General features: G+C 38.2%; 1 protein-coding gene across 2 annotated transcripts in view; it reads left to right on the plus strand.

Moving 5' to 3' along the window:
* Positions 1–25,770, plus strand: part of prkg1.S (protein kinase cGMP-dependent 1 S homeolog) — a 415,118-nt gene that overhangs the window by 386,566 nt on the left and 2,782 nt on the right. For both annotated transcript variants that reach the window (XM_018227316.2, XM_018227315.2), the window contains exons 10-17: positions 2,391–2,487; positions 7,250–7,389; positions 7,726–7,815; positions 15,305–15,446; positions 18,347–18,510; positions 19,959–20,081; positions 21,316–21,378; positions 25,663–25,729. In XM_018227316.2, coding sequence (XP_018082805.1) covers positions 2,391–2,487; positions 7,250–7,389; positions 7,726–7,815; positions 15,305–15,446; positions 18,347–18,510; positions 19,959–20,081; positions 21,316–21,378; positions 25,663–25,729 — 886 coding nt within the window. The remainder of the gene's footprint in view (positions 1–2,390; positions 2,488–7,249; positions 7,390–7,725; positions 7,816–15,304; positions 15,447–18,346; positions 18,511–19,958; positions 20,082–21,315; positions 21,379–25,662; positions 25,730–25,770) is intronic.

The following is a 25,770-nucleotide window of genomic DNA, read 5'->3' on the forward strand; positions in this document are numbered from 1 at the left end:
CAAAAAACATCACCGCACATAGCGCAGCAAATCTTTTTTGTCCCTCTTTCTTTTTTCCAAATGTTGGGAGGTATGCTGCACTTTTAAAGCATATATTGTCAAACCAGGACCTGCTATCCAGAATTCTCAGGACCTGGGGTTCACCAGAATAGGGATCTTTGCATAATCTAGATCTTCATACCTCCAAGTCTACTAAAAATAATTTAAACATTTTAATTAATCCCAATAGGATACAGGAGATGGTCTTCCTGTAATTTGGAGCATTCTGGATAACAGGTTTCCAGATCACACATCCCCATATAGGAAATCTGAATAATAAAATAAATGTAAACCCTTCAGCCAAATTCATGTAAAAATTTATTGGAGAGCTCTTTTGAGCAGTTTTAAATCACACATGAATTTATTTTTAAAGATATTTGCAGTTTTTACTTTACTAATAAAATGAATTTGAAACAACATCGCCACCTGCTGGTCATTTTGGCTACAGCGGCTGGAAGTGAATTTACTGAAGAAAGAAACATGTTGAGTGAATGAAGGTAGAGAACAGGGAGGAGCCCATGTCTCCGGCCACATCACAAAACTGTTCTCACTAATTTTATTTTCTGCCGACTGTTTTCAGTGAGACAAAAAGAACAGCAGGTGGGGGTTGGTGGTTCAATGGCATTGTATTGTAGGGGGGAATCGAATAAATGTAAAGTGTTCAGGACAGCATAATAAATGTGACATTACTTTGTTTAGAGGGTTTATATATCCTTTCAACAACTTAAATCACTTAGCAGGGCTCTGATAGAAAAAAGTTTTCTTTTCTCTCTCTCTCTCTCTCTCTCTCTCTCTCTCTCTCTCTCTCTCTCTCTCTCTCTCTCTCTCTCTTTCTCTCTATTCATCTATCTATTATATCTATCTATCTATCTGTCTATCATTTCATTATTGGTCAATGGTCTCACTATCATCTATCTATCATCTTTCTTTCTTTCTTTCTCTCTTTCTTTCTTTCTTTCTTTCTTTCTTTCTTTCTTTCTTTCTTTCTTTCTTTCTTTCTTTCTATATGTCTGTCTGTCTATTGTCTTTCTCTCTCTCTCTCTCTCTCTCTCTATCTTCTATATCTCTCTCTCTCTCTCTCTTTCTCTCTCTCTCTCTCTCTCTCTCTCTCTCTCTCTCTCTCTCTTTCTCTCTCTCTCTCTCTCTCTCTCTCTCTCTCTCTCTCTCTCTATTCTCTCTCTATTTATCTATCTGTCTGTCTATCTATCTATCTCGCTCCCTCTTTCTTTCTCTGTATTCATCTATCTATTATCTTTGTTTCTATTATCTCTGTTATCTGCTCAATGGTCTCACTATCATCTATCATCTTTCTTTCTATCTATATGTCTGTCTATCGTCTTTCTCTCTCTCTCTATCATCTATATATCTCTTTACCTGTCTATCTATCTCTCTCTCTCTCTCTCTCTCTCTCTCTCTTTCTATCTATCCATTCCACTATCTGCATAGAATAAAATGGGCTTCCAGCCTATATGTTTGGATGTCAGGGAATGCTGGGAGTTGTAGTGCAGCAGCAGCTGGAGAGTCTCATACTGCGGAGGTTAAAGTGATTAAAGTCACAGTGTATGTGAATACTTCCCATTCCTGCCATGCTCTTCATTGTAGCCCAGCCTGTTGACAGTTCACATGATCCCCATATGTCCCATAATGTATATGTGCGGGGGGTGAAGGGTAAGTGCACATAATACATTCAGGTCTTTTAAGGCAAATAGTACCCGGGTGCCACATGCCTCACTAAGGGGGAGGGGCCAGTTCAGCGCTGCCATACTAAAAATATCAGCGGGGATCATTGGGATATTTCCTGCTTAATATTCAGCAGCAGTGGAGTTGCCTCTATCTCAGTGGCACATTGATCCGCTGCTTAGTGCAGCCAGACCCCTGATGCCACTAGCCCAGGGCACCGAGCCTGTGTATAAGAGACTGGCACAGTGACACAGATCCAAGGCATTTCCCATTCATTTGCCATAAAGAGAGGGACATGTGAGCAGCTCCCCAGTCTCACCCGAGACTCAACTCTCCGGCCTATGACTTATTTGTATGTGTGGGCTCAGCGCTGAATAGAGTCCCCCGAGGAGGGAAACCCAATCCGCAGTCATGTGACTCGGACATTATTCCTGGAAACAATACGGAGCCGGGGCCACAACGTTTCTATTAGGAGAAAGGGAGAAAATAACAGAAACCAGTGGAATCTGATGAGATATTGGCTCAGTCTGGACCAAAACATTTTATATATATATATAATTTTTATTTTTGTATTTTTTTTTTTACATGGAAATAATGGGAAAACGGTCCGGTCCGATTCCGCAGGCTTGCACTTTAAAAAGGTTCGCTCTTTTCTTTATTAAAAAATCTAGATACGAAGCGGAGGCGGCGTTTTTCGGCAACCTCAAACTGGCGGATTTCAACATCATCGACACACTCGGCGTCGGAGGCTTCGGAAGAGTCGAACTGGTAAGTGAACGTCACATATCTGGGTCTTGTGCCAACGGGGCTCATTTATGGGTACAATTTGCACCCACTTTATTTCCCAGAATTTGCACCTGCCTTGGTAAAGCCACCCACAAATTGCAGCGGCATATTGCGGGCGAAAATTTCATTTAATGGTCAATGGTTCGCCTTCACGTTAATGTTTAGTAAGTAGAATGTCTTATTCCTAGCAACTTTGCAATTGGTTTACATTATTTATTTTATATCATTTTTAAACCCCTTTCTTTTGCTTCTTTTTTAATGGGGGTCACTGACCCCGGGAACCAAAACCAATTGCTCTGTGAGGCTGGAGTTTTATTGTTATTGCTACGTTTTATTACTCATCTTTCTCTGTAGACCCTGGTATTCGTATTCCTGTCTCTTGTTCATGCCACTGCCTGGTTGTTAGGGTAAATAAGCCCCTAGCAACCAGATAGCTGCTGAAATACCAAACTGGAGAGCTGCTGAATAAAAAGCTAAATAACTGAAAAAAACCCACAAATAATAAAAAATGAAGACCAGTTGCAAAATGTCCCAGAATTTCAGAGTTTGTTTAAAGGTGAACTAACCCTTAAAGGGTAAGTGTAAGTGAGACAAAATAGCCACAAAATTGGACACGGCATTCATAAACAGTTGTTGCGCTTATACGCACTCTTTTTACATGCGAGAAAGGTTAAAGGTTTCGATTCAGTTTGGAGGAAATCTACAAAAAGTGCTGGGTACGGCGGTTTCGATTTGTAAAGCGACTTCTTGTTCAGCATTTGGTATCCGAAAATGATGAATTTGGTGCAGCCCTACTCGTTTGAATTGAATGAACTTACTTTATGGAATGGATTTACTAATATATACAAGGTTAATTTGACTGCCTTTTATTGATACAAGAATCTCTTATCACCTGCCTGGGGTGCTGGGATTTCTGGGTGTTATATAGCTAGGGGCGTAATTATAGAGAAAGCGGGGTCTGCTTCATCTATAGCCAACAAGAACTTCCCAAATTCCCCAGCCCATGCCTATGCATGGGTGGAGTCTGGGCAGGGAGTGGGTGGAGTCTGTGCTATGAGTGGGTGGAGCCTAGAAGTGAGTGGGTGGAGTATATGCTATGAGTGGGCGGGCCTAGACAGGGAGTGGGTGGAGTCTATGCTATGAGTGGGCAGAGCCTGGGTGGGAAGTGGGCGGAGGTGGAAAGTGGGTGGGAGTATGGGGATTGGAGTGCGATGGGCCCCTCTGAAAAGTTATTTTTTGCAGGGGGGCCCAGCGCATTCTAGTTAAGCCACTGCCTGCACCCTTTCATGAGTATCAATGATTGATAGGGAGAGCTGGACACCCCAGGCTTGTGCTGTTCTACTTCTGAAAGCCACAAGCTTGATCTGTAGCTATTTAGAGGGATTCCAACATCTCAGCTGCTTTGTTCTGATATGTGACAATGCACTGGCAGCGGGGCAGCCTTTTACTTTAATACCCTGTGAATTCCAGTTGGATTAATGGAGCTGGGGACTGGGTTATGCAATGCCCTGGGAGAACTCATGGAACTCTAACCCAAGATATTGAAGGCTATAAACAGTTACAGTCTCCAGAGTAATAGTTGGGAAGAAAGGAATATTATCACAAGAACCAGTTCAGATACAACTTTAATTTGGTGGACAGGGGGTTGGCCAGCTCTAATCCACATGGTGGAACATCAGAGAGCCATCCAGTGTATTTTAGCTGGACATTATTACAAGTAAATGTAAACTTCAAGGCCGTGGAGAGGTGGGTTTGCAAATACTGTATGTTGGCTCTGCCAGAAGTAAAAGAGACATCTAGGAAGGCATCTGGGTACATAACATGCTGTACATCAGCTCGGTTAATTCCCCTACTAAATGACCTCTGCTAATTCTGCTTGGAAGTAGTTCCATGAAGTTCCCAACTATTTATAAACTAGAACTCTGAAAACGCATATTTGCCAGCCAGTTCCTTTAGTACATAGCTACTCATCTCATCGTGTTCTTAGAACTAGGTATTTTTTTTTTATCTTGGGGCTTGTATGTTAAACTTGGCCAATCCATTTTCTGTGAACACCAGCTCCCAAAGACAACTGGAAATTATAGTCAGCGACACCTAAAGATCCAAACATGGGGCACACCTGTGTTAGAAGTGTCTGATTAGACAGTGGGCCAGACTAGGACTTCTTTGGGTGACAACAAAATTATTGTTCTTATCATGTTATAAGAATGTATTGTTTTATTATCTGAGAAGGGGGTGAAGTTATCTATCTATGAGGCAGTCAAAGAGTTTTACCACTGCTTTGAGATGCAGGGTGAGGAAGGTATAGCCACTAGGAAAGCTCCTGCGCCTACTTTTCTTTGAACATAGGGAACGTTGTGGTGGGAAAGATCAATCTTCTACCTGGTAATGGCAAATAAAGTAACTCTCCAGCAGAAAATGCATTCACTATACCTGGGTAAATACTGAGGGCAGATTGAATTAACTAACCAAGGGGAAGATCTTAACCTTCAGGGTGGAAGGGGCAGAGTTTCTCCTCAATAGAAAATTCAAGTTCAAGTTGCTGACCATGATTTGTGCTTTAGTTCTACAAGTTTGGGAAAGTCCAGATTTCAATATTTCTCCTAATTGTCCTGGCAAATTCGTGGTTCCCAAAGGGGTCAAGAATTATACAAAGTGGGTTGGATTTTGTATGGGTCAGATTTATGGTTGGTGTTTGCCTGGAGTGGACCAGTGGAGTGGCCTAAAATGTTACACATTTTTAATGTAGAAGTGTTCGTTTTAGCTTGGTAGTTGCTAATTAGCAACTGGAGGATTGCCTACTGGCCATTTCCGCTTCTGTAAATTATAAGAACATTTTCTACTATCCTTTTTATCACTATAAAGACATAAAACCAAATGCCTCTCCAATAGTTTTACTTGGTGTGGCAGTGCAACACTCACAAGGGCATCCTCTGCTAGAAATAGCCTCCTCAGACCAGAAATAGCTTGTCCCAGGCAGCACTGAGATCAAGACGTGAAGGATGAAATCTAAGATGACCCAACTTTCCATTTATACCCATGACTTAAGGGAAATCCTCAGCGTCCTTAGGCATTTGCTTAGTGCTCACATACTTTGCATTAATAGTCCCAGCTCAGGAGATCCCAACGCATGTAAACAAAAAGGAATCCTTTCTGATTCACCAGCCCTGGAAGGAGATCTGCTGCTGCATCTTTACTGACCAGATGTGTAGTTGTACCAAGTTTCTTCAAAATATTTATTAGTCCCCTGCATTAGGGCAAACTTGTTGACAGAATTGTTTGAAGGCCCTTATTTATCCACAAGGTCATTGCTCCCCAATTCAGAGAGATTTCACTTGTTAGTGTGGATAATACATACCTGGGGAAGTCCATAATGCCCTCCATATCACTTCTACTGATCTGTGTTGGGGTACAGTGCAAACGCAATCTTCTCCCTATGTAAAAGGCCACCATGGTTGCCAGGAGAGATCTTTTTTTCATCTTTGTTCTTGAAAGAATGGTTAAAATAGTGCCTCAGGATTAGAGGCTGATCATGGTTGATTTATTCATCTGCTCAAAGGTTATCCCTCATTATTATTGTCGCGTTGCCCAGACATGCAGTCATGCCAAGGAAATGCCAGAGGTTATTTGAGTTGAGTGGAGATATCCTAGCCCAAAGACTTTCCTGGCTCAGTTTCTAATATGAATATAGTCCACTTACTGAGCATCTTCATGAAAAGCAGTGTTCTTGGTTCACCCTCCGTTGTCTTTCCCAAGTCACCCAAGTCATATATTCCTAATTAAACTGTCCCTTTGTTTGGTGAAACAATACCCAAGTAGCTATAATTTAAATCCTCATTTAATCCCTGAAAATGTGAATTCTAATTTTCATCCTTTGGAACCAGAGTCAAATATGTGATCTGGTGTCTGTTGGCCTTGTCATGTTTGAAGTTTGAGGCCAGTCAGCTCAAGAAAAGGACAATTAGACTGAGAAGCCTCTTTTCATAAGACTTATATAAAGGCAAAATAAACAAATCAAATGTGTAATAATTTAAAGTTACAAACATGGAAGCATTGACTGTTCTTCAAAATGTGAAAAAAAAAAGAAATAAAGTACAGAAATATTAAATATATTTCCCCAGCCGGGGATAGTATTTCTCCAACTACACTGGGAACATTTTTGCTGTCCCTTCTGTATCTGAAGTTCTTATTGGGTTTTTGTGCAGTGTGGCACTAAATGATACATTGATGATATGTAACTAAGAAATAAGGGATTAAGTATCCCCTACTCTGTGTAATAGGGATAGTCCAATCATCAAGGGGATATTTATAGAATTCCAAGACTGTGTTCTGATGCAATCCACACTGCTATTACTGCTCCTCTAGGCTTTTCCCTACCCAGATGACAAGAGGCCCAGGGACAGTTGAAAGGCCAAGAAGGCTAGGGACCAATGAATCATAAACACATTTTGGTTATGCAACGAAAGACAGTAGTCAAGGTGGCATGATGATGTGATTCTTTTGGTCATCCTAATGTGACTGGAGATTTTGAACAGAGTATGTTTTGGATAAAAGCTTAGTTAAGGTTAATTGAAACTATGGTTTGGTGATAAAGTAGGTCAACATTTTGGGGAGGCATTAAGGTGGTCGCTGAATGCAGCTGAATATGGCTTGGGTGTAACAAGAATTAAGCCTAAGGATCTCAGTCATGTATGTTAGGTGGTTTGGCACATTTCAAGAATGTGTTTTGTGTTTGAATTCTCAGGTCCAGTTGAAAAGTGATGAGTGCAAAACATTTGCAATGAAGATCCTGAAGAAGAGGCACATAGTGGACACAAGGCAGCAGGAGCACATTCGGTCAGAAAAACAGATCATGCAAGGTGCACACTCAGACTTCATTGTTAGGTAAGTTCATTTTAGCATTTAAGCTAGTTAAAAACAGGTCTGGTTTAAGGCCAAGGCAGAGTAGGTATGTGTCCTGGCACCCAGTCTAAGTCAAGGTCAGAAAATGACATTAAAGATGTGATCATCTGATTATTAAGAAACTGAAGGAATAGGAGCTGATGCTTTGCCACAGATCTATCACATTTGCTTCCTGATCAGAAACCAAGCTTGGGATAGCATAATTAGATCAATTATCAATGTCCATCAAGGACAAGCAAGGAGTTATAGTTCAACCATAGTTGACCACCAGGAGTTTATATTCATCTTTGTATCCCTTTGTTTTGTCTTGAATACCAGGTTATACAGGACGTTTAAAGACAGCAAGTATCTATATATGTTAATGGAAGCTTGCCTTGGTGGAGAACTATGGACGATTCTCAGGGACAGGTAGGTTAATTATCTTTCTTTTTCTGTGTATAATGCAAATGGCAGACACACTATTTTTGTATGTTAATGAGGACCCCCAACTGTCATGTGTATGGGATCATAGGTCTACTTGGATTGGGATGGCGTGACACCTCAATAGCACACACATTTTACTTCTACAAGGCCAAAAATATGTGGACTCCTTCCTGTCCAACATCTCATTCTCAAACCAAGGGAATCAATATGAAGCTGCTCCTGTTTTTGTTCCTATAAAAGCCTTTGATTTTCTGAGAAGTTTTTCATTAGATGTTGGAACAGGATCGGTGCCATTTACTTCCAGTCAACCACAAGGGCATTAGTGAGTTTGGGCACTGATGTTGGGGATGAGGTCTGGCTCGGTTGGCATTCAAGCTCAATCCACAGTTGTTCAGTTGGGTTGAGGTCAGGGCTCTATGTTCTTCCATTCTTCATTAACCTTAAATTAGGAACTGTGATTCTCCAAATTGTTGCCACAAAGTAGGGTCAGATAGACAAATCCTCTGCGTCTTCACATACTTTCGGTCATATAGGGCATAAGCTATTTGTGAAGACTCTACACACTAAACCATCAATTTATTACAATGTCATATAGTGTAACTGAAGGCACAGTTTGACTACTTGCAATCAGAAAATGATGATTATCTCATGCTCTTTGCCTTCTGAACTGAGAATAAATTCCATACGTTGCTTGTCATGTCTACATAGTATTAAGTGGTGTAACTTACTAATGATTTAAGGATTTAGTGGAATGAGTTTGTCTTTTCCAGTAGCTGTCAACCTGCAAAAGGCACAGCTGTCTCATTTTTGCTTCATTTGATATAATCCTTGTTGAAGATCACTTGGAAAGCCAGTTCTGAGTTGGCTGCCATTAAAGCATCTTCCCATTGTCCAATTTGCTCTTTGATCACTTATTTAGAGAGGAAACACTAGACCATAAAGGGAAACATTGTAATATTTTGCTGTATTATTTCCATTCCCTGCATCTGGTGAGTTATTTCAGTAACGGATAATAACATGTAGCCTTGAATAATTTAGCGTATGCTCCAGAGCCGGGCTCACTTCAAAGAAAATGTGACTGCTGCTCGATTCCATTCATCTTTACGCCTAATCTAATTAGTTAAACTAACATCAGTGTTTTCCTCTGTTAACATGATAAAGTGATTGTAACAAAACCATTCATAATATGTCCGCTCATTAGGAGGCGCATTGGATTTCATCACTTTTATTTCCTTTTGTCTCCTAACAATCCTCTCTGAATTCTTTGTTAGAGGGAAATGACAGCTGATGTATAAATGGGAAGAGTATTTAGTAACACATACAGGTTAAACTACCAAATTTATTCCTTTCTAGAATTTAATGCAGAAGTTTACTTAGAAACTGTGAAAAGTTCTAAGATTTGATCCAGCATTTACTTCCATGATAATGGGAAAAAATTAACAAAGGTTGGAAAAAGAATTCAGTTCTTATTAGATTTTATCACCGGTGAAATTGTCCTGTATTTAGAATTTCCTAATATTTTCCCTGGTGGAAAGAGCAAGGCATTTCCTGAGAGACAAATTAACCTAAAGTAGAATTTTTTTCCTTGTAGGTTTTTGCATTTTTCATCATTTCCTAAAGCTTTTTCTGAAATTCTGAATACTTTTCAGACAGTCTGAAATGTCTCTGAACTTTTCTTCATAAATTAAAAAAAGGTTTAGCTCAGTTTTTTTCCTCTCTAGAATTTAATGCTGAAGTTTACTTAGAAATAGTGAAAAGTTCTAAGATTTGATCCAGCATTTATTTTCCATGATTATGGAAAAACATTAACAAAGGTTGGAAAAAGAATTCTGTTCTTATTGGATTTTATCTTGAAATGGAAAGTGAAATTTGAAATTTGAAATTGAAAGTGAAATCTTGAAAGTAAAATTGTCCTGTATTTAGAATTTCCTAATATTTTCTCTGGTGGAAAGAGCAAGGCATTTCCTGAGAGACAAATTAACCTAAGGTAGAATTGTTTTTCCTTGTAGCTTTTTGCATTTTTCATCATTTCCTAAAGCTTTTTCTGAAATTCTGAAAACTTTTCAGACAGTCTGAAATGTCTCTGAACTTTTCTTCATAAATTAAAAAAAGGTTTAGCTCAGTTTTTTTTCCTCTCTAGAATGTAATGCTGAAGTTTACTTAGAAATAGTGAAAAGTTCCAAGATTTGATCCAGCATTTATTTTCCATGATTATGGGAAAACATTAACAAAGGTTGGAAAAATAATTCTGTTCTTATTGGATTTTATCTTGAAATGGAAAGTGAAATTTGAAATTGAAATCTTGAAAGTGAAATTGTCCTGTATTTAGAATTACCTTATATTTTCCCTGGTGGAAAGAGCAAGTCATTTCCTGAGAGACAAATTAACCTAAGGCAGAATTGTTTTTCCTTGTAGCTTTTTGCATTTTTCATCATTTCCTAAATCTTTTTCTGAAATTCTGAAAACTTTTCAGACAGTCTGAAATGTCTCTGAACTTTTCTTCATAAATTGAAAAATGGTTCAACTCAGTTTTTTTTCCTCTCTAGAATTTAATGCTTAAGTTTACTTAGAAATAGTGAAAAGTTCTAAGATTTGATCCAGCATTTATTTTCCATGATTATGGGAAAACATTAACAAAGGTTGGAAAAAGAATTCTGTTCTTATTGGATTTTATCTTGAAATGGAAAGTGAAATTTGAAATTTGAAATTGAAAGTGAAATCTTGAAAGTGAAATTGTCCTGTATTTAGAATTTCCTAATATTTTCCCTGGTGGAAAGAGCAAGGCATTCCCTGAGAGACAAATTAACCTAAGGTAGAATTGTTTTTCCTTGTAGCTTTTTGCATTTTTCATCATTTCCTAAAGCTTTTTCTGAAATTCTGAAAACTTTTCAGACAGTCTGAAATGTCTCTGAACTTTTCTTCATAAATTAAAAAATGGTTCAGCTCTGTTTTTTTTCCTCTCTAGAATTTAATGCTGAAGTTTACTTAGAAATAGTGAAAAGTTCTAAGATTTGATCCAGCATTTATTTTCCATGATTATGGGAAAACATTAACAAAGGTTGGAAAAATAATTCTGTTCTTATTGGATTTTATCTTGAAATGGAAAGTGAAATTTGAAATTGAAATCTTGAAAGTGAAATTGTCCTGTATTTAGAATTTCCTAATATTTTCCATGGTGGAAAGAGCAAGGCATTTCCTGAGAGACAAATTAACCTAAGGTAGAATTGTTTTTCCTTGTAGCTTTTTGCATTTTTCATCATTTCCTAAAGCTTTTTCTGAAATTCTGAAAACTTTTCAGACAGTCTGAAATGTCTCTGAACTTTTCTTCATAAATTAAAAAAAGGTTTAGCTCAGTTTTTTTTCCTCTCTAGAATTTAATGCTGAAGTTTACTTAGAAATAGTGAAAAGTTCTAAGATTTGATCCAGCATTTATTTTCCATGATTATGGGAAAACATTAACAAAGGTTGGAAAAAGAGATTAGATTTTATCTTGAAATGGAAAGTGAAATTTGAAGTTTGAAATTGAAAGTGAAATCTTGAAAGTGAAATTGTCCTGTATTTAGAATTTCCTAATATTTTCCCTTGGGGAAAGAGCAAGGCATTTCCTGAGAGACAAATTAACCTAAGGTAGAATTGTTTTTCCTGGTGGCTTTTTGCAGTTTTTCATCATTTCCGAAAGCTTTTTCTGAAATTCTGAAAACTTTTCAGACATTCTGAAATGTCTCAAGACTTTTCTCCATAAATAAAAAAAAAATGCTCATTGAATTCAGCATTTTCTCCATTTTTTTTTTCCGGAAAATGTTCACTGGCTTTGAGCAGTTGAAATCCATTTTATCGGATGAGCCAACAACTTCAAAGTCTGCTTCAAATTCAGACAACCATTGTGAAGAGTTGTAAAAAGTTTTACACATAAGTAGGAAACATATCAGATTTTAAACAATAGGAAAGTCTTGCAACCAGTAGCATTTCCTTCACGTCTTTTGACCCAGGAAAACAATGTAATTTAAAATGTAATAATTTCAAAAATTTTCTTAGTTTTTTCTAGACTTTAACAGTTTTATAAAGCTATTATCATGAATTATGTTGGGTCAGTGGATAGATGTCCTCTACTGGCTAACTCAGCTGTATTATTAACATTGCATTTCTGTTAATTGTCCTCCAGTATACTCTTTAGGGTTTATCTATGACTGCAAGGATAGTTCCAGGGCCGCTAAATTGATCACAGTCTGTTGAGCAGAATATCCCATTCGTTAAAAGGCATTGCTTGCACTCCTGTATAGTTGCATTAATCCTGCCTTATTTACCAAAATCAGCTTGAGGGGATCTATTAACATAGAAGGACCCTAGAGCTGCCGCCACCTCCAGAAGGCGATGGTAGCTCCAGGAGAGGGCAGACACAGCAGACTTCCATCTAAAGAATTGCCTACACACATAAGGGAGGTAGAATTAATGCTAACTAACACTGTGAGTAAAAAACATTGATCCAAAATTGATTGAACATGTACTTGCGGTTGTAAATAACTTTTGTGCCAATGTTTGAATTTGGTCCTTTAACATTTTCTTCAAGATGGTCATATCGTTTTTACATATTTTATTCTTCTTTGCATTTTGCTCTCCCCCCACCCCTTCCCCATCCCAAAAATTACTATCCTTTGGCAACAGCAAAGCAACACCAGGAGTTTCTCAGACGGTGTCTAAGTATGAATATAATCATATGTTTCCTATGGTTGTGTCTTACCACCAGTATGTACACAGGCTAATCTTAGCTCAGAGCTCTTTGCTACTTAAGGGGGCAATATACTTATACACCTGTGTCTAACATGAGCTAAATTTTTTCTTATTTTGTTAAGCTATTTAACATTACATGCACACTGTTTTACTAGTGTCCATGAATGCAGGTGGTTCTAACACAGAGGAGCCCATTTATTGAAACTGAAGACTGCATTTTTTTTCTGCAATTTTAAAGAACTATGGAGAAAATATGTTTTTAATTCAAGTTCCCTGAAAACAATTTAGAATGAAACCATTTGGTACCAAAAACCTGGGGAGCTTCTGTATAAGTCAATAAGGGGTATATTTTATGTGAATTTATTACTTTTGTAAATTTGTAAAAATGTATAGAAAAATATGATTATAATAGTGATTGAGACTTCTGAGATTGATTGAGTTTTTCTGATTCAAGTTTTTTCATAATAATGCTAGCAATCAAAAAAAAACATGATCAAGTTTAATCACAATTTTTTTGTAGTCAAATATAGCAAAAACACTAAGGGGCAGATTTATTAAGGATTGAATGGTAAATTTAAATTCAAATTAGAATTTTCTAAAATTTTTTGGTCAGAATTCAAATTAAAATTTTAAATCACCAAATTGAGTTTGAATTTGAAAGTGAGATTTATCACACCTTGAACCTGGAAACAACTCTAATTTGAATACTCTCCACCTGAAATTCATGTACAAGTCAATGGCAGAGGTCCGTTGAACCATTTGAAGATGTTAATTGCCCTCCGGGCATTCTAGTTTTTTTCAGAGGAAAACTCGAATTTTCAGGTCGTTCATATTCGATTGAATATTAGATGTTTCAGTTTTTTCATAAATAACCTCCCATTTGAGTTGTGAGTACATTCAAATTTATTAGAGTTAAAAAAAAATCACATAACTTAAAAATTCGACGTTTAATAAATCTGCGCCTAAGGGTTAAGGTTATTAACATTCAAATTAAACTTTTGATGGAAGTTTTTTTTTTTATTTCAGCTTCCAAAAAAGATGATTTAGGCACAAAAAAATCAGAATTGAATTGAAAAAAAAATTGGCACCTAAAAGCTGGCAAGTTCACGTAAATTTTTCAAATTCATCTCAGAAGTTCATGTAAAAGTCAGTAAGCATATCTGCAAAATTCAAGCTATTTTTCTATTCGAGTTATTTTGAAAATTGCCAGACTCTTTGAAAATGATGGGTAAAATTAGATTTTCCTGCATTCCGGTAGTTTTTTTTTCACTTTTTGATCTTTTGTAAAAATTGAAGCTCTTTAATAAATAAACATGCATTCAAGATTTTCAAGTTTTTTTGAACTTGGGGGGCTCATGTTGAACACAATAATATTGCATTTTTACTATAAGGTAAACCACAGGGTAAATCCAAATTTGTAAATGATTTTACTAATATTGAGTTATTTCACATATCTAAGGCTTACTCTAACTGTTGTACATACTGGTTGTGGTTAACCCATGAATAATTAATGAAAGTGTTTCCATTTTGCTTGAAAACTCATTTGTGACAATTTAAGTTCTATTTTAAGTGTTAATCGTGTTGAAAATAAAAACATTGCTTGGTTTGTGTGACTTGATTCATTTGATCATTGACTTTTTGGGGATTCTGATTTCATCTCCTCCCGAATCATTTTTTTTCAGTTTCATAGGTGTCAACATAGAGAATTAGGGATGGGTGAATTTGAGCCATTAAGTTTCGCCAAAAATTTGACACCGGCGAAATGACGCCCATTAAAGTCTATGGGCGTCAAAATTTTTTTGATGTGCTGTGAAATTTTTTGACGCACGTCTTTTTTTTTTTTTACGCACATCGCCATACAATGCTATGGGCGTCATTTCAGCGGCGAAACAAGGCGAAAAAATTCACCCATCCCTATAGAGAATTTAAATTTCTATATAACATATAAAAATAGAAAGAAAATATATTTAACAATACCAAATTTGAGGGAAAATTAGACACAATGTATAAATATGGATTAGATAATAGATTAAATATTTGGGCATTTTTTGTGTTTAGAAAAATTTGGAGGAATATTCTTGGGCATACAGTGAGCTATTAGTGATGGATGAATACATTTGTCAGGCGCAAATTTGCAGCAAAATTTTCTCGCCTCGCCGCTGGCGAATACATTTGTGAAACTGCCACAAGAATTTGCCGGCAGCAAAAATTTTTGGAAGTGCGTCGGCAAAGTCATTCACGTGAAATCTGTTGCGCGTCAACATTATTCTGACGCCCATTGACTTTAACGTTGGCGTCAGAATCAATGCGAGAATCGATGCCGTTTCGCAAATTTCGCAGGAATTTCGCAATTTTTTGTCTAATCGAAACGGGGACAAATTTGCCCATCACTATGAGCTATATAACCAGAATTGACTAAATAATAAATAGAAATGGAATGTATTGACTGTATAGTGTTATATTAAGATGCACATTGTCTATTTGGAAGAAATCGAACACACTTATTTCAATTTCTCATTATTGTCATCATATTATTATTACACAATGTTATACCTTAGGCAACAAACAAGCTGCACTAAGGTCATTCAACGTTATTTCAGTTGAATGGAGATCCATTTTATTAGCATTGTCACTGTGGTTTCACTGCATAAATATTCTCTTTATCCGTTACAAGACCCTACGTTTCATTTCATTGTGCATCTTTCCCCACAGTAGGGATGTTAATTTTTTATTGTGTTTGTTGCAGAGGTTCATTTGATGATTCAACAACAAGGTTTTACACAGCTTGTGTAGTGGAAGCGTTTGCTTATCTGCATTCCAAAGGGATTATCTATAGAGACCTCAAGCCTGAAAATCTCATTCTTGACCATCGAGGTTATGCAAAGCTGGTGAGGGAAAATCATTTATTGCTCTCTTGGTTTTAATGTCGACAACACCATATTAAATGGCTGCTGACTTTCTTATTTGTCCCCTTGTCTGATGGAAAAATGAACAGAGATAGCTATTATATTTTTTTGATGTGGTTGTTTTGTTTAAAGGTTTTTAATTGATGATTCAAAAACATTTCATACTTTTGCAATTTAATCTCATAATCCTGAAATTTTGACTTTGAAAGTGAAAGTTCTGACATTTCATTTTTAAGGTTGTCTTTAAAAAGTCAAAATTGAAATTTTAATTTTTTAGATTAAAATTTGCTAGATTAAAAATCATGATTTTGACTATACATCAAATTGTGGTCATTTCAAACTCAGAAAGCATACGTTTTGAGTAAAAATTCATAGAACGTTCAAAAATGTTTTTGCTGGCCTCAGGTTCTTCCTTATCAGAGTCTGCCATGTTTTTTTCCTAATTCCCTTAGGCTGATAGCACACAAGCACAATTTTATCTGACTGATAAGCCCACAAATCATCTCCTGTATGCTCCAGTTACTTAAGATGGCCATAGATGTTGAGATTTTTAAAAGATCCGATCCTCATCGTGAGACCACGATTTTCTCGGAACGATCGTAAGAATTGACCATCAACTAAAAAGAACAATTTGCCAGGAAAACAAAGGGGAGCTGCCGGCTTGGCCCTGCAAACATAGATACATTGCACTGGGACCGACAAAGATTTTTTGACTTGGCCGATCAATTTCCTGACAGATGTCGGCCGAAAAATCGTAAGATGTACGATCGTTCGAAGGATTGGTCAGACTTCCCTAAAATCGGTCGTTCGGCAAGAAGAATCATCGCGTCTATGGGGAGCTTAAGGGCAGAGACATACGCTCATATACGGGGAGATTTGTCTCCCAGCGTCAAATCTCCTCTTCTTCGGGGCGACTAATCTCCCCGGACTGCCTCCCGATGGCTAGAATGTAAATTTCCGGCGTGATGGCAATTGGTGCGCTTCATTTTCCGAAGCCACCCAAAGTTGCTTGCGAGGAAACTTCGGGCGACCCACTGGCGATTTAGATTCTAGCCAGTGGGATGCAGTTCAGGGAGATTAGTTGCCTGAAGAAGAGGAGATTTGACGCTGGGGGACAAATTTATTGCCGGGTGACTCAATCTCCCCGAATCTGAGCGTGTGTCTTTGCCCTTATATGGGAAAAGCCTTTAACTTCTAATAATGTCACCTTGCAGCCAAAAAATGCTTTTGTGATCTTATGTCCCACCGTGCTCCAATGCTCCTACTTACAAAGGAACAAAATCCTGGTCATTAATGTCTCATATATATTAAATATATCATTATCTGATACTTTGTATTAGTTGCCTTCAACATGTCTAGGACACTACTTTCTGATATCCAAAAAAAATCTACGTCAACAATGGATGATGCAAATCCAAGGTTATTTCCTCGGCTGCTGCAAGACAATCTATTAAAGCAACATGACTGACCTGGACCATGATGCAATTTGTCTTGCAGTACTTCCTATCTTATATCATCAACAGTTCCAGCACCAAAAAAAAAAGTTGTGGCAAAGAATTGGTGGATGGTCTCAGTTACTGCATCTCAGACTCGGTGCCAATTTCAGAGATTTCTCTGCATGGCAATTGCAGGCAGTTGGTCTAACATAAGAATTCTGCTGAGTTTCTACGGTTCTGTTAGTCACTAACTAAATGAGTTGATAGGTGTCCTGTTTCATTATAGAAAGTCACAGCTCTCTTAATGAGAACCCTACAGTCACTGGAATTATAACAATTGTGTCAGTGTATGGCAAAGAGAGACAGCCATATCATATCTCTGCCTCGTCAGCACTGAGATTGAAGGCTCATTATAAATGAATTCAACTTTAAAAAAAGAATTGCTCTAAAATTAGATTCGGTGTGTAGCTGAAACTCTACAGGAGGGAGCCATGGGCCTGTGTGACCTGTATCTCAATCAACATCCAAGGCACAAATGTCTTTTTTTATCTAAGTGTTATCTATCCAACAGTAACTGTAAGGAGAACAACATACAGTGGAACTCAATTAAAATCTGGTAGCTCTGACATATAGACATCTGTGCTTATGAATGCGCTGGGTTGCAGCAACAGATGAGCAGAAATAGATTTAATGTCTATAATTATGACAGTTCCTATTGAGCTTCACATTCATTATAAAACAGTCAATACTTCACACGATTAATTTCATAAATAGACACTTGTTTGGCCCTCAGTAACCTCAACAATTAGGGGCTGATTCACTAAGGGTTGAATATCAAGGGTTAATTAACCCTCAATATTCGACTAGGAATTGAAATCCTTCGACTTCGAATATCGAAGTCGAAGGTTTTAGCGCAAATACTGCGATCGTACGATCGAAGGATTATTCCTTTGATCAAACGATAAAATCCTTCGAATCGAACGATTCGATGGATTTAAATCCAACGATCGAAGGAATATCCTTCGATCAAAAAAAGTTAGGCAAGCCTATGGGGACCTTCCCCATAGGCTAACATTGACTTCGGTAGCTTTTAGATGGCGAACTAAGGGGTCAAAGTTTTTTTTAAAGAGACAGTACTTCGACTATCGAATGGTCGAATAGACGAACGATTTTTAGTTTGAATCCTTCGATTCGAAGTCGTAGTCGAAGGTCGAAGTAGCCCATTCGATGGTCGAAGTAGCCCATTCGATGGTCGAAGTAGCCCAAAAAATACTTCGAAATTCAAAGTTTTTTTACTTCGAATCCTTCACTCGAATTTAGTGAATCGGCCCCTAAAAAGGCATTATGGAAACTGTTTGTAACGGTGGGAAGGATTTCTGCTCCAGGGACGAGGCTGAAGCTACATCAATATTTCAATTCTTACTCTTTGATCTTCTTCCATCCTAGGTTGATTTTGGCTTTGCAAAGAAAATAGGATTTGGTAAGAAAACATGGACTTTTTGTGGAACCCCAGAATATGTAGCACCAGAGATCATCCTGAACAAAGGTCATGACATTTCAGCCGACTACTGGTCACTGGGAATCTTAATGTATGAGCTTCTGACTGGCAGGTATGAGCATTGAAGCTGAAAGTGGTGATATAAATAGAAGAAAGTATCATTGACAATTTCTGCCTTTATCACTTTGATTGTCACATGGGCAGCAGAAATACTTGGCATTCGGCATTAGGAGCTGTTTTAGACTGGGGCGGACAATGTCGACCATGAAACAGTTTAAAGCATATTTGTAATATTTTATTGTAATTGTTCATTATATTAGATTATTCCCAAGAGTGGGTGAAAAATCACAGGCATTACAACTTTCCAGTTGCAAATGTAAAAGAACTTACTCCCTGGGCCACTTACCCATTGCCTTTAATTATATAGGGACCTGTATAATGATGGGTGAATTTATTTGCCAGGCGCGAATTTGCGCAATTCGTCGCCAGCGAATAAATTCGCGAAACACACGCGACAAAAATTCGCCGGCGTCAAAAAACGGGCTCCGGCGTAAAAAATGGGCGTCGGCATCAAAAACGAGACGCCGGCGTCGTTTTGCAAATTTATTGCCGTTTCGCGAATTTCGCACGAAATTCGCAAATTTTTCGGCGAAGCGAAACGGCGCAAATTCGCTAGACCTGTATTGAAATTTAAACTTTTCTCCTGTGTTGAATAATTTATTTTAGCAATGCACCAAATATAGGTGCTAGGGGCTCATTTACAACATGGACGGCTCGGTGCAAATTGCAAAAAAACAAAAATGGTGCAATCCACCATGTTTTTGCAGTTTATAGCCTGTCTTCCAGCCCAGATGAATTTCTTTAGTACTCAGAGACCTGCAGTCATCTTTGCTGAGCAGCAATGTGTGTATAAGGTGAGGACAGGGGGAGACCTTTTAAATGAGCAAGTGGAGTCTTTGTAAACTGCTCTATTTTTATGCCAGCGTAAAAATTATGAAAAAAGTTTCCAAAACTGACAGAAGTGCAGCAGTGCTATGGGGCACACAAGATGCAGAGAGCAGCACTGGCAATCTTAGTTCAGCTCTTTTAGGGTTGGTTAACCCCTTGTACCCTATGAATACAGCACTGCTGAAATTAGGCAACATTCTTGGGGCCCTCTAAACTTTATCTAAAGTGAATGTCAGGGTGTGAAAACATGGCACCCTACCTTCCAGGTCATAAATGACCCCTAATATCGTCATTATATTTTGGGTACCAGGATTTTTCAGAGCCAATAAGTAGTTACACCTAAGATAATGCACTAGTAGTAAGTGGAATTTCAGAAGCTTAGGACATACGTGAGGTTTATTGCACATGGGAGTACTACAGAATTTGAATCTCAGTATATTCTAAAAATATGTTCTTCCTTATGAAGTAACACATGCAATCCCATATGGCAATCAGAAGAACAGTAGCTTCTGGTGGTTCCTTGCATTTACATTTTGTTTTACTATAGAAGATGACACCTACCGAAACACTTTGTTGTGACATTGCCCTAATTTTCTCTATTACTTTGCACAGCCCACCTTTCTCAGGTCCAGATCCTATGAAGACATACAATATCATATTGAGAGGTATCGACATGATTGAATTTCCAAAGAAGATTACCAAAAATGCTGCTAATTTAATAAAAAAACTATGCAGGTAGGACAATTGCTTGTCTTCTGAAAATGCCTTTGTAGATGTCGCCTTCTGAAAATGCCCTGGTAGATATAGTATTTGTCATGACCAATAGGTTATACTTAGACTGGTACAGCAGAAGATAAAGAAGCAGGGCTGACCGGCACTCAAACAGATCCACAAGACCAGAGATGCTCAGTTAAAAGATAAATTTATTGGTAGAAAAATTAAAAATAGCTTCATCTCCATCCGTTTGAGTGCCGGTCAGCCCTGCTTCTTTATCTTCTGCTGTATCGCTCCCTGAAGCTGGGGGTCTGGGGCTGGTGCACCCGGACCACTTTCACTGTTTGGTGAGTAACCTTACAACCAATTCTGGAGCACCTTGTTGTCCTCTAACCATTTGAATTATACTTAGACTGGTGTCAGGCAAGGTAACTTGTGATAAAATGTTAAGGGAAGTCAACTGTTTGGTCAACATTTTGTAATTTGTGGAGTAAGCTTGCATGTGGATACCTAAGAAGGAGTCAGAGATAGGTATCTCAGCAGAAGCAGTAATTGGTTGCAGTAATCAATTAAGACATTTAAAGTGATTGGCTGGTAAAGTCTTAAATGTGGGCCTGCTCAAAGTCCTTCAGAGCCTTCCCTAATGGTGTAACTCCAATGATCTAACTTTATATGCTGGATGGCGGAAATTAGACTACAGTTGTCTACACATGCTTTGGTTCTTGAGTGATACTACAAGTTGACCCAGAGAACAACTTGGTGGGTGCCATTTGGAAATTAAAGAACTATAGCACTTGGGTCAGCCAGTTTATTCTTGTCCTTACCAGCATAGTTCATTTGTTGAAAGGATGGTATGTTTTGGATAACTTTCTCTAATACCATGTTGATCACTTGAGAATTCATGAGGATGAATAGTTGGGCCATATTGGTTGGCCAATTTATCTTTGAGTCTGTTGAAAGACTTTGAAAACCCCTTATGCACATTATAATGATGCCACTGTTCTTTGCATGGATGTGCTCTTGTCTTACCATAAAGATTATTAATGTATCTCTGGCATTGTGCCTGGAATAATACTGAAATGAATGGGGTTATCATTCTTAATGGCTGGAAGAAAAACATTTATTGCTGAATAAAGATCCTATTTAAAACTGCGTAATGGGGCAGAAATACTTTTCTTTTTGCTCTTAAAGTGCATTTTAATTGCTTTAATGTGAGCTAATGACATAATATCTATACATATTCTCTTTGTACCAGGGACAATCCATCAGAAAGGTTAGGAAACTTGAAAAATGGAGTAAAAGATATTCAAAAGCACAAGTAAGTATAGACGTATGTGCCACTGTGATGTCGTCAAGCCACTGCCATTTAAAATATGTTATCAGGTGAATTGCCCTATACTATTAGGACTAAATGTATTTGTAGAAATGTCGCCAAATGAGCAGATCTCTCCCCGATATACCCACATTGAAGTGGGCGATATCGGGCCAACTCGGATCAGAACGGAGACCGGTCTAGATTTTCTAACCTGTCCGATCGGCATCTGGCCAGCTTTCGGCCAGATATAGATCGGGAAAGCCCGTCGGGGGGCTCTACAGACGGGTCAATAAGCTGCGACTTGGGCTGTCGGCAGCTTTTATCGGCCCATGTATGAGGCCTTTAAGCATGGTTTTTCAGATGCTACTGCTACATCAAGAGACTTTAGAAGTCAGGGAAGGATGGGAATTGCAGTCCAACTAAAGCTATAGATCCCCGGGGCATATATGTTCACATTCAAATATCTGATTCACAAGTGACCCCAAGAGAACACAGCAGAAATGTTATTTTAACAAAAATGAGCCATAAAATGATGTAAGTAGACAGCGGGTGGTGGGAAAATGAATCTTATCTTTGAAGCTTGTATATTCTGAATTTACTTTAAAAAAAATAGAATTTGGATGACCTTCAAAACCGAGTCACAGAAACAGAAATTGTTTTCCCAGAACAATGCGTTTTCTTTAGAAAACCTTTTAGAACTTATTCCAGGCAATTAGCGGCTTACGCTGTTGGATCTGATACGGCAGAAAATCTTCTCTTCCTCTTGTGGTTTATTTAGACATTGTTATATTCCCTGATGTTGGATTTATGCTAATGCAACTGACAATCCCATTGCAAGAAAAGACATTCAGGAGGGTTTTTTTAAGCAAGTTATTATTATTAACATATATTTTTAGAGTGCCAACATATTTCACAGCGCTGTACAATGAAGGGCACATTTACAAAGCTCGAGTGAAGGATTCGAATTAAAAAAACTTTGAATTTCGAAGTGTTTTTTGGGCTACTTCGACCATCGAATGGGCTACTTCGACCTTCGACTACTACTTCGACTTCGAATCGAACGATTCGAACTAAAAATCGTTCGACTATTCGACCATTCGATAGTCGAAGTACTGTCTCTTTAAGAAAAACTTCGACCCCCTACTTCGGCAGCTAAAAGCTACCGAAGTCAATGTTAGCCTATGGGGAAGGTCACCATAGGCTTGCCTGTGATTTTTTGATCGAAGGATATTCCTTCGATCGTTGTATTAAAATCCTTCGTTCGTTCGATCGCAGGATTTGCGCTAAATCGTTCGACTTCGATATTCGAAGTCGAACGATTTTAGTTCCTAGTCGAATATCGAGGGTTAATTAACCCTCGATATTCGACCCTTAGTAAATCTGCCCCTAAATGTGTTTATACAAAGAACAAACAGAATTACATTCCCAACCAGTAACTGATACAAAAGGCGAAGAGGGCCCTGTGTCTTGAGACAAAAGGTGTGGGAATGGGCAAGATCAGAAATAAGCAAGGTGAGACGTGTATTGCATTTGGGAGCTAAACTGAATGAGGGAAGGCTTCTCTAAATAAATGTGTTTTAACAAATTTTTTGAATGCAGAAAGGCTGGGAGAAAGTTAGACAGAGTGTGGGAGAGAATTCCAGAGAACGGGTGCAGCCCTTGCAAACTTTTCAACACGAGCATGTGAGGAGGTAATGAGAGAAGAGTTGAGGAGCAGGTCAGTAGAGGAACATAGTAAGCGGTTGAATTAGAGATGAGTTCAGAGATGTAGGGTGGGGCAGAGTTTTCAACTGCTTTGCATTTCAGATTCATCAGTTGGAATTTTATTCTGAAAGGTAGTGGGAGCAGTTGCTGAGGTATATAAGCCTGGCGGCAGTGTTCATTATCGACTGGAGAGGTTATGAGAGAGTGATATTGGTGTCATCTTTTGTGATAGATGATGTTATTTTGGTTATGTTCCTTAGGTGAAAGTGACATGATTTAATAAGTGACTGGATATGAGGAGTGAAGGACATGGCAGAATCTAGGATAACCCTAAAGCACCGGTCTTGGGGAGACAGTAAGATAGTGGAATTGTTAACTAGTATAGATACTACTGGGATGTTATTAGTGTTAGTTGGGGGAAATAGAACCATTTCCGTTTTAGAGATGTTCAATTTAAGGTAGCGTTGTGATATCCAAGTAGATATTGCAGACAGGCAGGAAGAGACCCGAGTGGAGAGCTCTGGGCTGAGATCAGGAGAAGAGAGATAGATCTGAGCAATAGGGATGTAGCGAACTGTTCTGCGGCGAACTTGTTCGCGCGAACATCGGCTGTTCGCGTCCGCCGCAAGTTCGCGAACGTCGCGCGACGTTCGCCAATAGGCGTTCGCGTCAAAATCGTTCGACCATTCGACCATTCGATCGCTAAAATCGAACGATTTTCGTTCGATTCGAACGAAAATCGTTCGATCGAACGATTAAAAATCCTACGATCGTTCGAATCGAACGATTTTCGGATGTTCGAAGTTCGCGAACAGTTCGCGAACTGTTCGCATTTTTTGCCGGTGTTCGCGAACGGCGTTCGCGAACACATACTCGGCGGTTCGCTACATCCCTACTGAGCAACCCCATCTGAAAGAGCTAGAGAAGAAGATGATACTCCATTGTAAGAGATACTGAAGGAATGATTTGTGAGGTAAGAGGAGAACCAGGAGGAGAGCTGGAGGGGAAGAGGATGATTCACAGTGTCAAAAGCAGCTTGAGAGAGCAAGTGAGAAGTGGTTGTTGGCTTTAGCTGTTAAAAGGTAATTAGTTAGTCGGGTTAGGGTAGTTTCAGTGGAGCGTTGTTGCCTAAAACCAGATTGTATGGGGTCCAACAGGTTATTGTCAGAGAGGACTACTGTTAAGGTGGCCATACAAGGGCAAATTAAAGCTGCCGATATCGATCCTTTAGACTAATTCGGCATTGTATCTGCCCATGTGTGGGGGCTCTTGATGGGTCCAACCAATCGGTATCAGGCCAAAAATCGGCTAGATATCGATTGGTCAAGTTTGTTCTTTTTGTGCGATCCAGGACCGCATCAGCTAGATGATGCGGTCCTGCGACCCGCCGGAGTGCATTCGTAGTATCGTAATCTGATCGTTCGGCCCCAGGGCCGGATTCATCCGATATCGCCCAACCGTTAGTGGGAATATCGGGTCAAGATCCACTCATTTGTCGACCTTGCCAAACGAGCGGATCTTATAGTGTATGGCCACCTTTAGTCGTTAGTGGGGGCCATATTATATAAAATATACAAATCAGCCACCAAATTCCCTGTATTTAAACATTTCTTTCATCAAAAAACTGGAGCAGAGTTGCTTAGTTGTCTTGATAGGATCTCTGTCCATATATACATACATGTGTGTCTGGTATTGGTTTGATTAGGTTCAAGTGTAGCCAACATATCCAGGTATTCGGTTTTTGGGTAGGTATGTGAAGTTAGAATAAAATCAAACCCTACTTAAAAAATTTTACTCTTTATGGGTAAAATGGAAATTTTAGGAGTGATACTGGGTTCAGCCCAGGATTCTTTCTGTTTTAAAGTCAGTGTATATAATATTCAATGCTGGAAAATAAAGTTGCTAAACATTAAAATATTAATTAATAAAGTGATAAAATAAGTTGGAGTTAAATATTGGAAAATCCAGAATTTTAGTCACCAAGATTTCAATACTAACAATTGTCTTTCGGATAGAGTATCAGATTATTGAAAATATCCAAAACAAGTTATACAGTAGTTATAAATGCGGAGGCCCCTTTTTACAAATTCAATGGTGAAAAAGAGTCTAATTTTTTCCCCCTCAACCTCTAGCATATTTACAAAAAACATTTAAATCAGAAAAATTTGATTTCATTAATTTGTGAAAAAAAAAAAAACAACTCGGATTATATAACTTGAATGTTAAACATACATCTCCCATTGACTTCTACTGAAGCTCCCCAGGGTTTTGTGCCCACATTTTTCATTCAAATTCTTTTAATTACAAATTTTTGAAAATTTGATTTTGGACAACACAAGCTCAAAAAGATTTGAATTTATGATTTTTTTTAGGGGTTCTGCCCAAATTGCAGCAAAATCTCAAATTTAAATCATAATACATTTTCTATTTAATAAATTCATCATCAATTCTTGCTTGCTTTTTCATATGACTATGGGTCATCTATTCTGCAGCAGTTCCGCACGGGGGATTCTATTATAACAATAATTGTGTAGAGATCTTATCTTGTGCTAAGAGTTTAACAAACACATTTCATTATTTCAGATGGTTCGAAGGCTTTAATTGGGAAGGGTTAAGAAAAGGCACATTGACACCTCCTATTATACCAAGTGTAAGTAGTTTTGCCTTTAGAGTAGCCTTTTGTATCATATT

This window comes from Xenopus laevis, chromosome 7S, assembly GCF_017654675.1.
Source record: "Xenopus laevis strain J_2021 chromosome 7S, Xenopus_laevis_v10.1, whole genome shotgun sequence".
In the NCBI taxonomy this organism is placed as follows: domain Eukaryota; kingdom Metazoa; phylum Chordata; class Amphibia; order Anura; family Pipidae; genus Xenopus; species Xenopus laevis.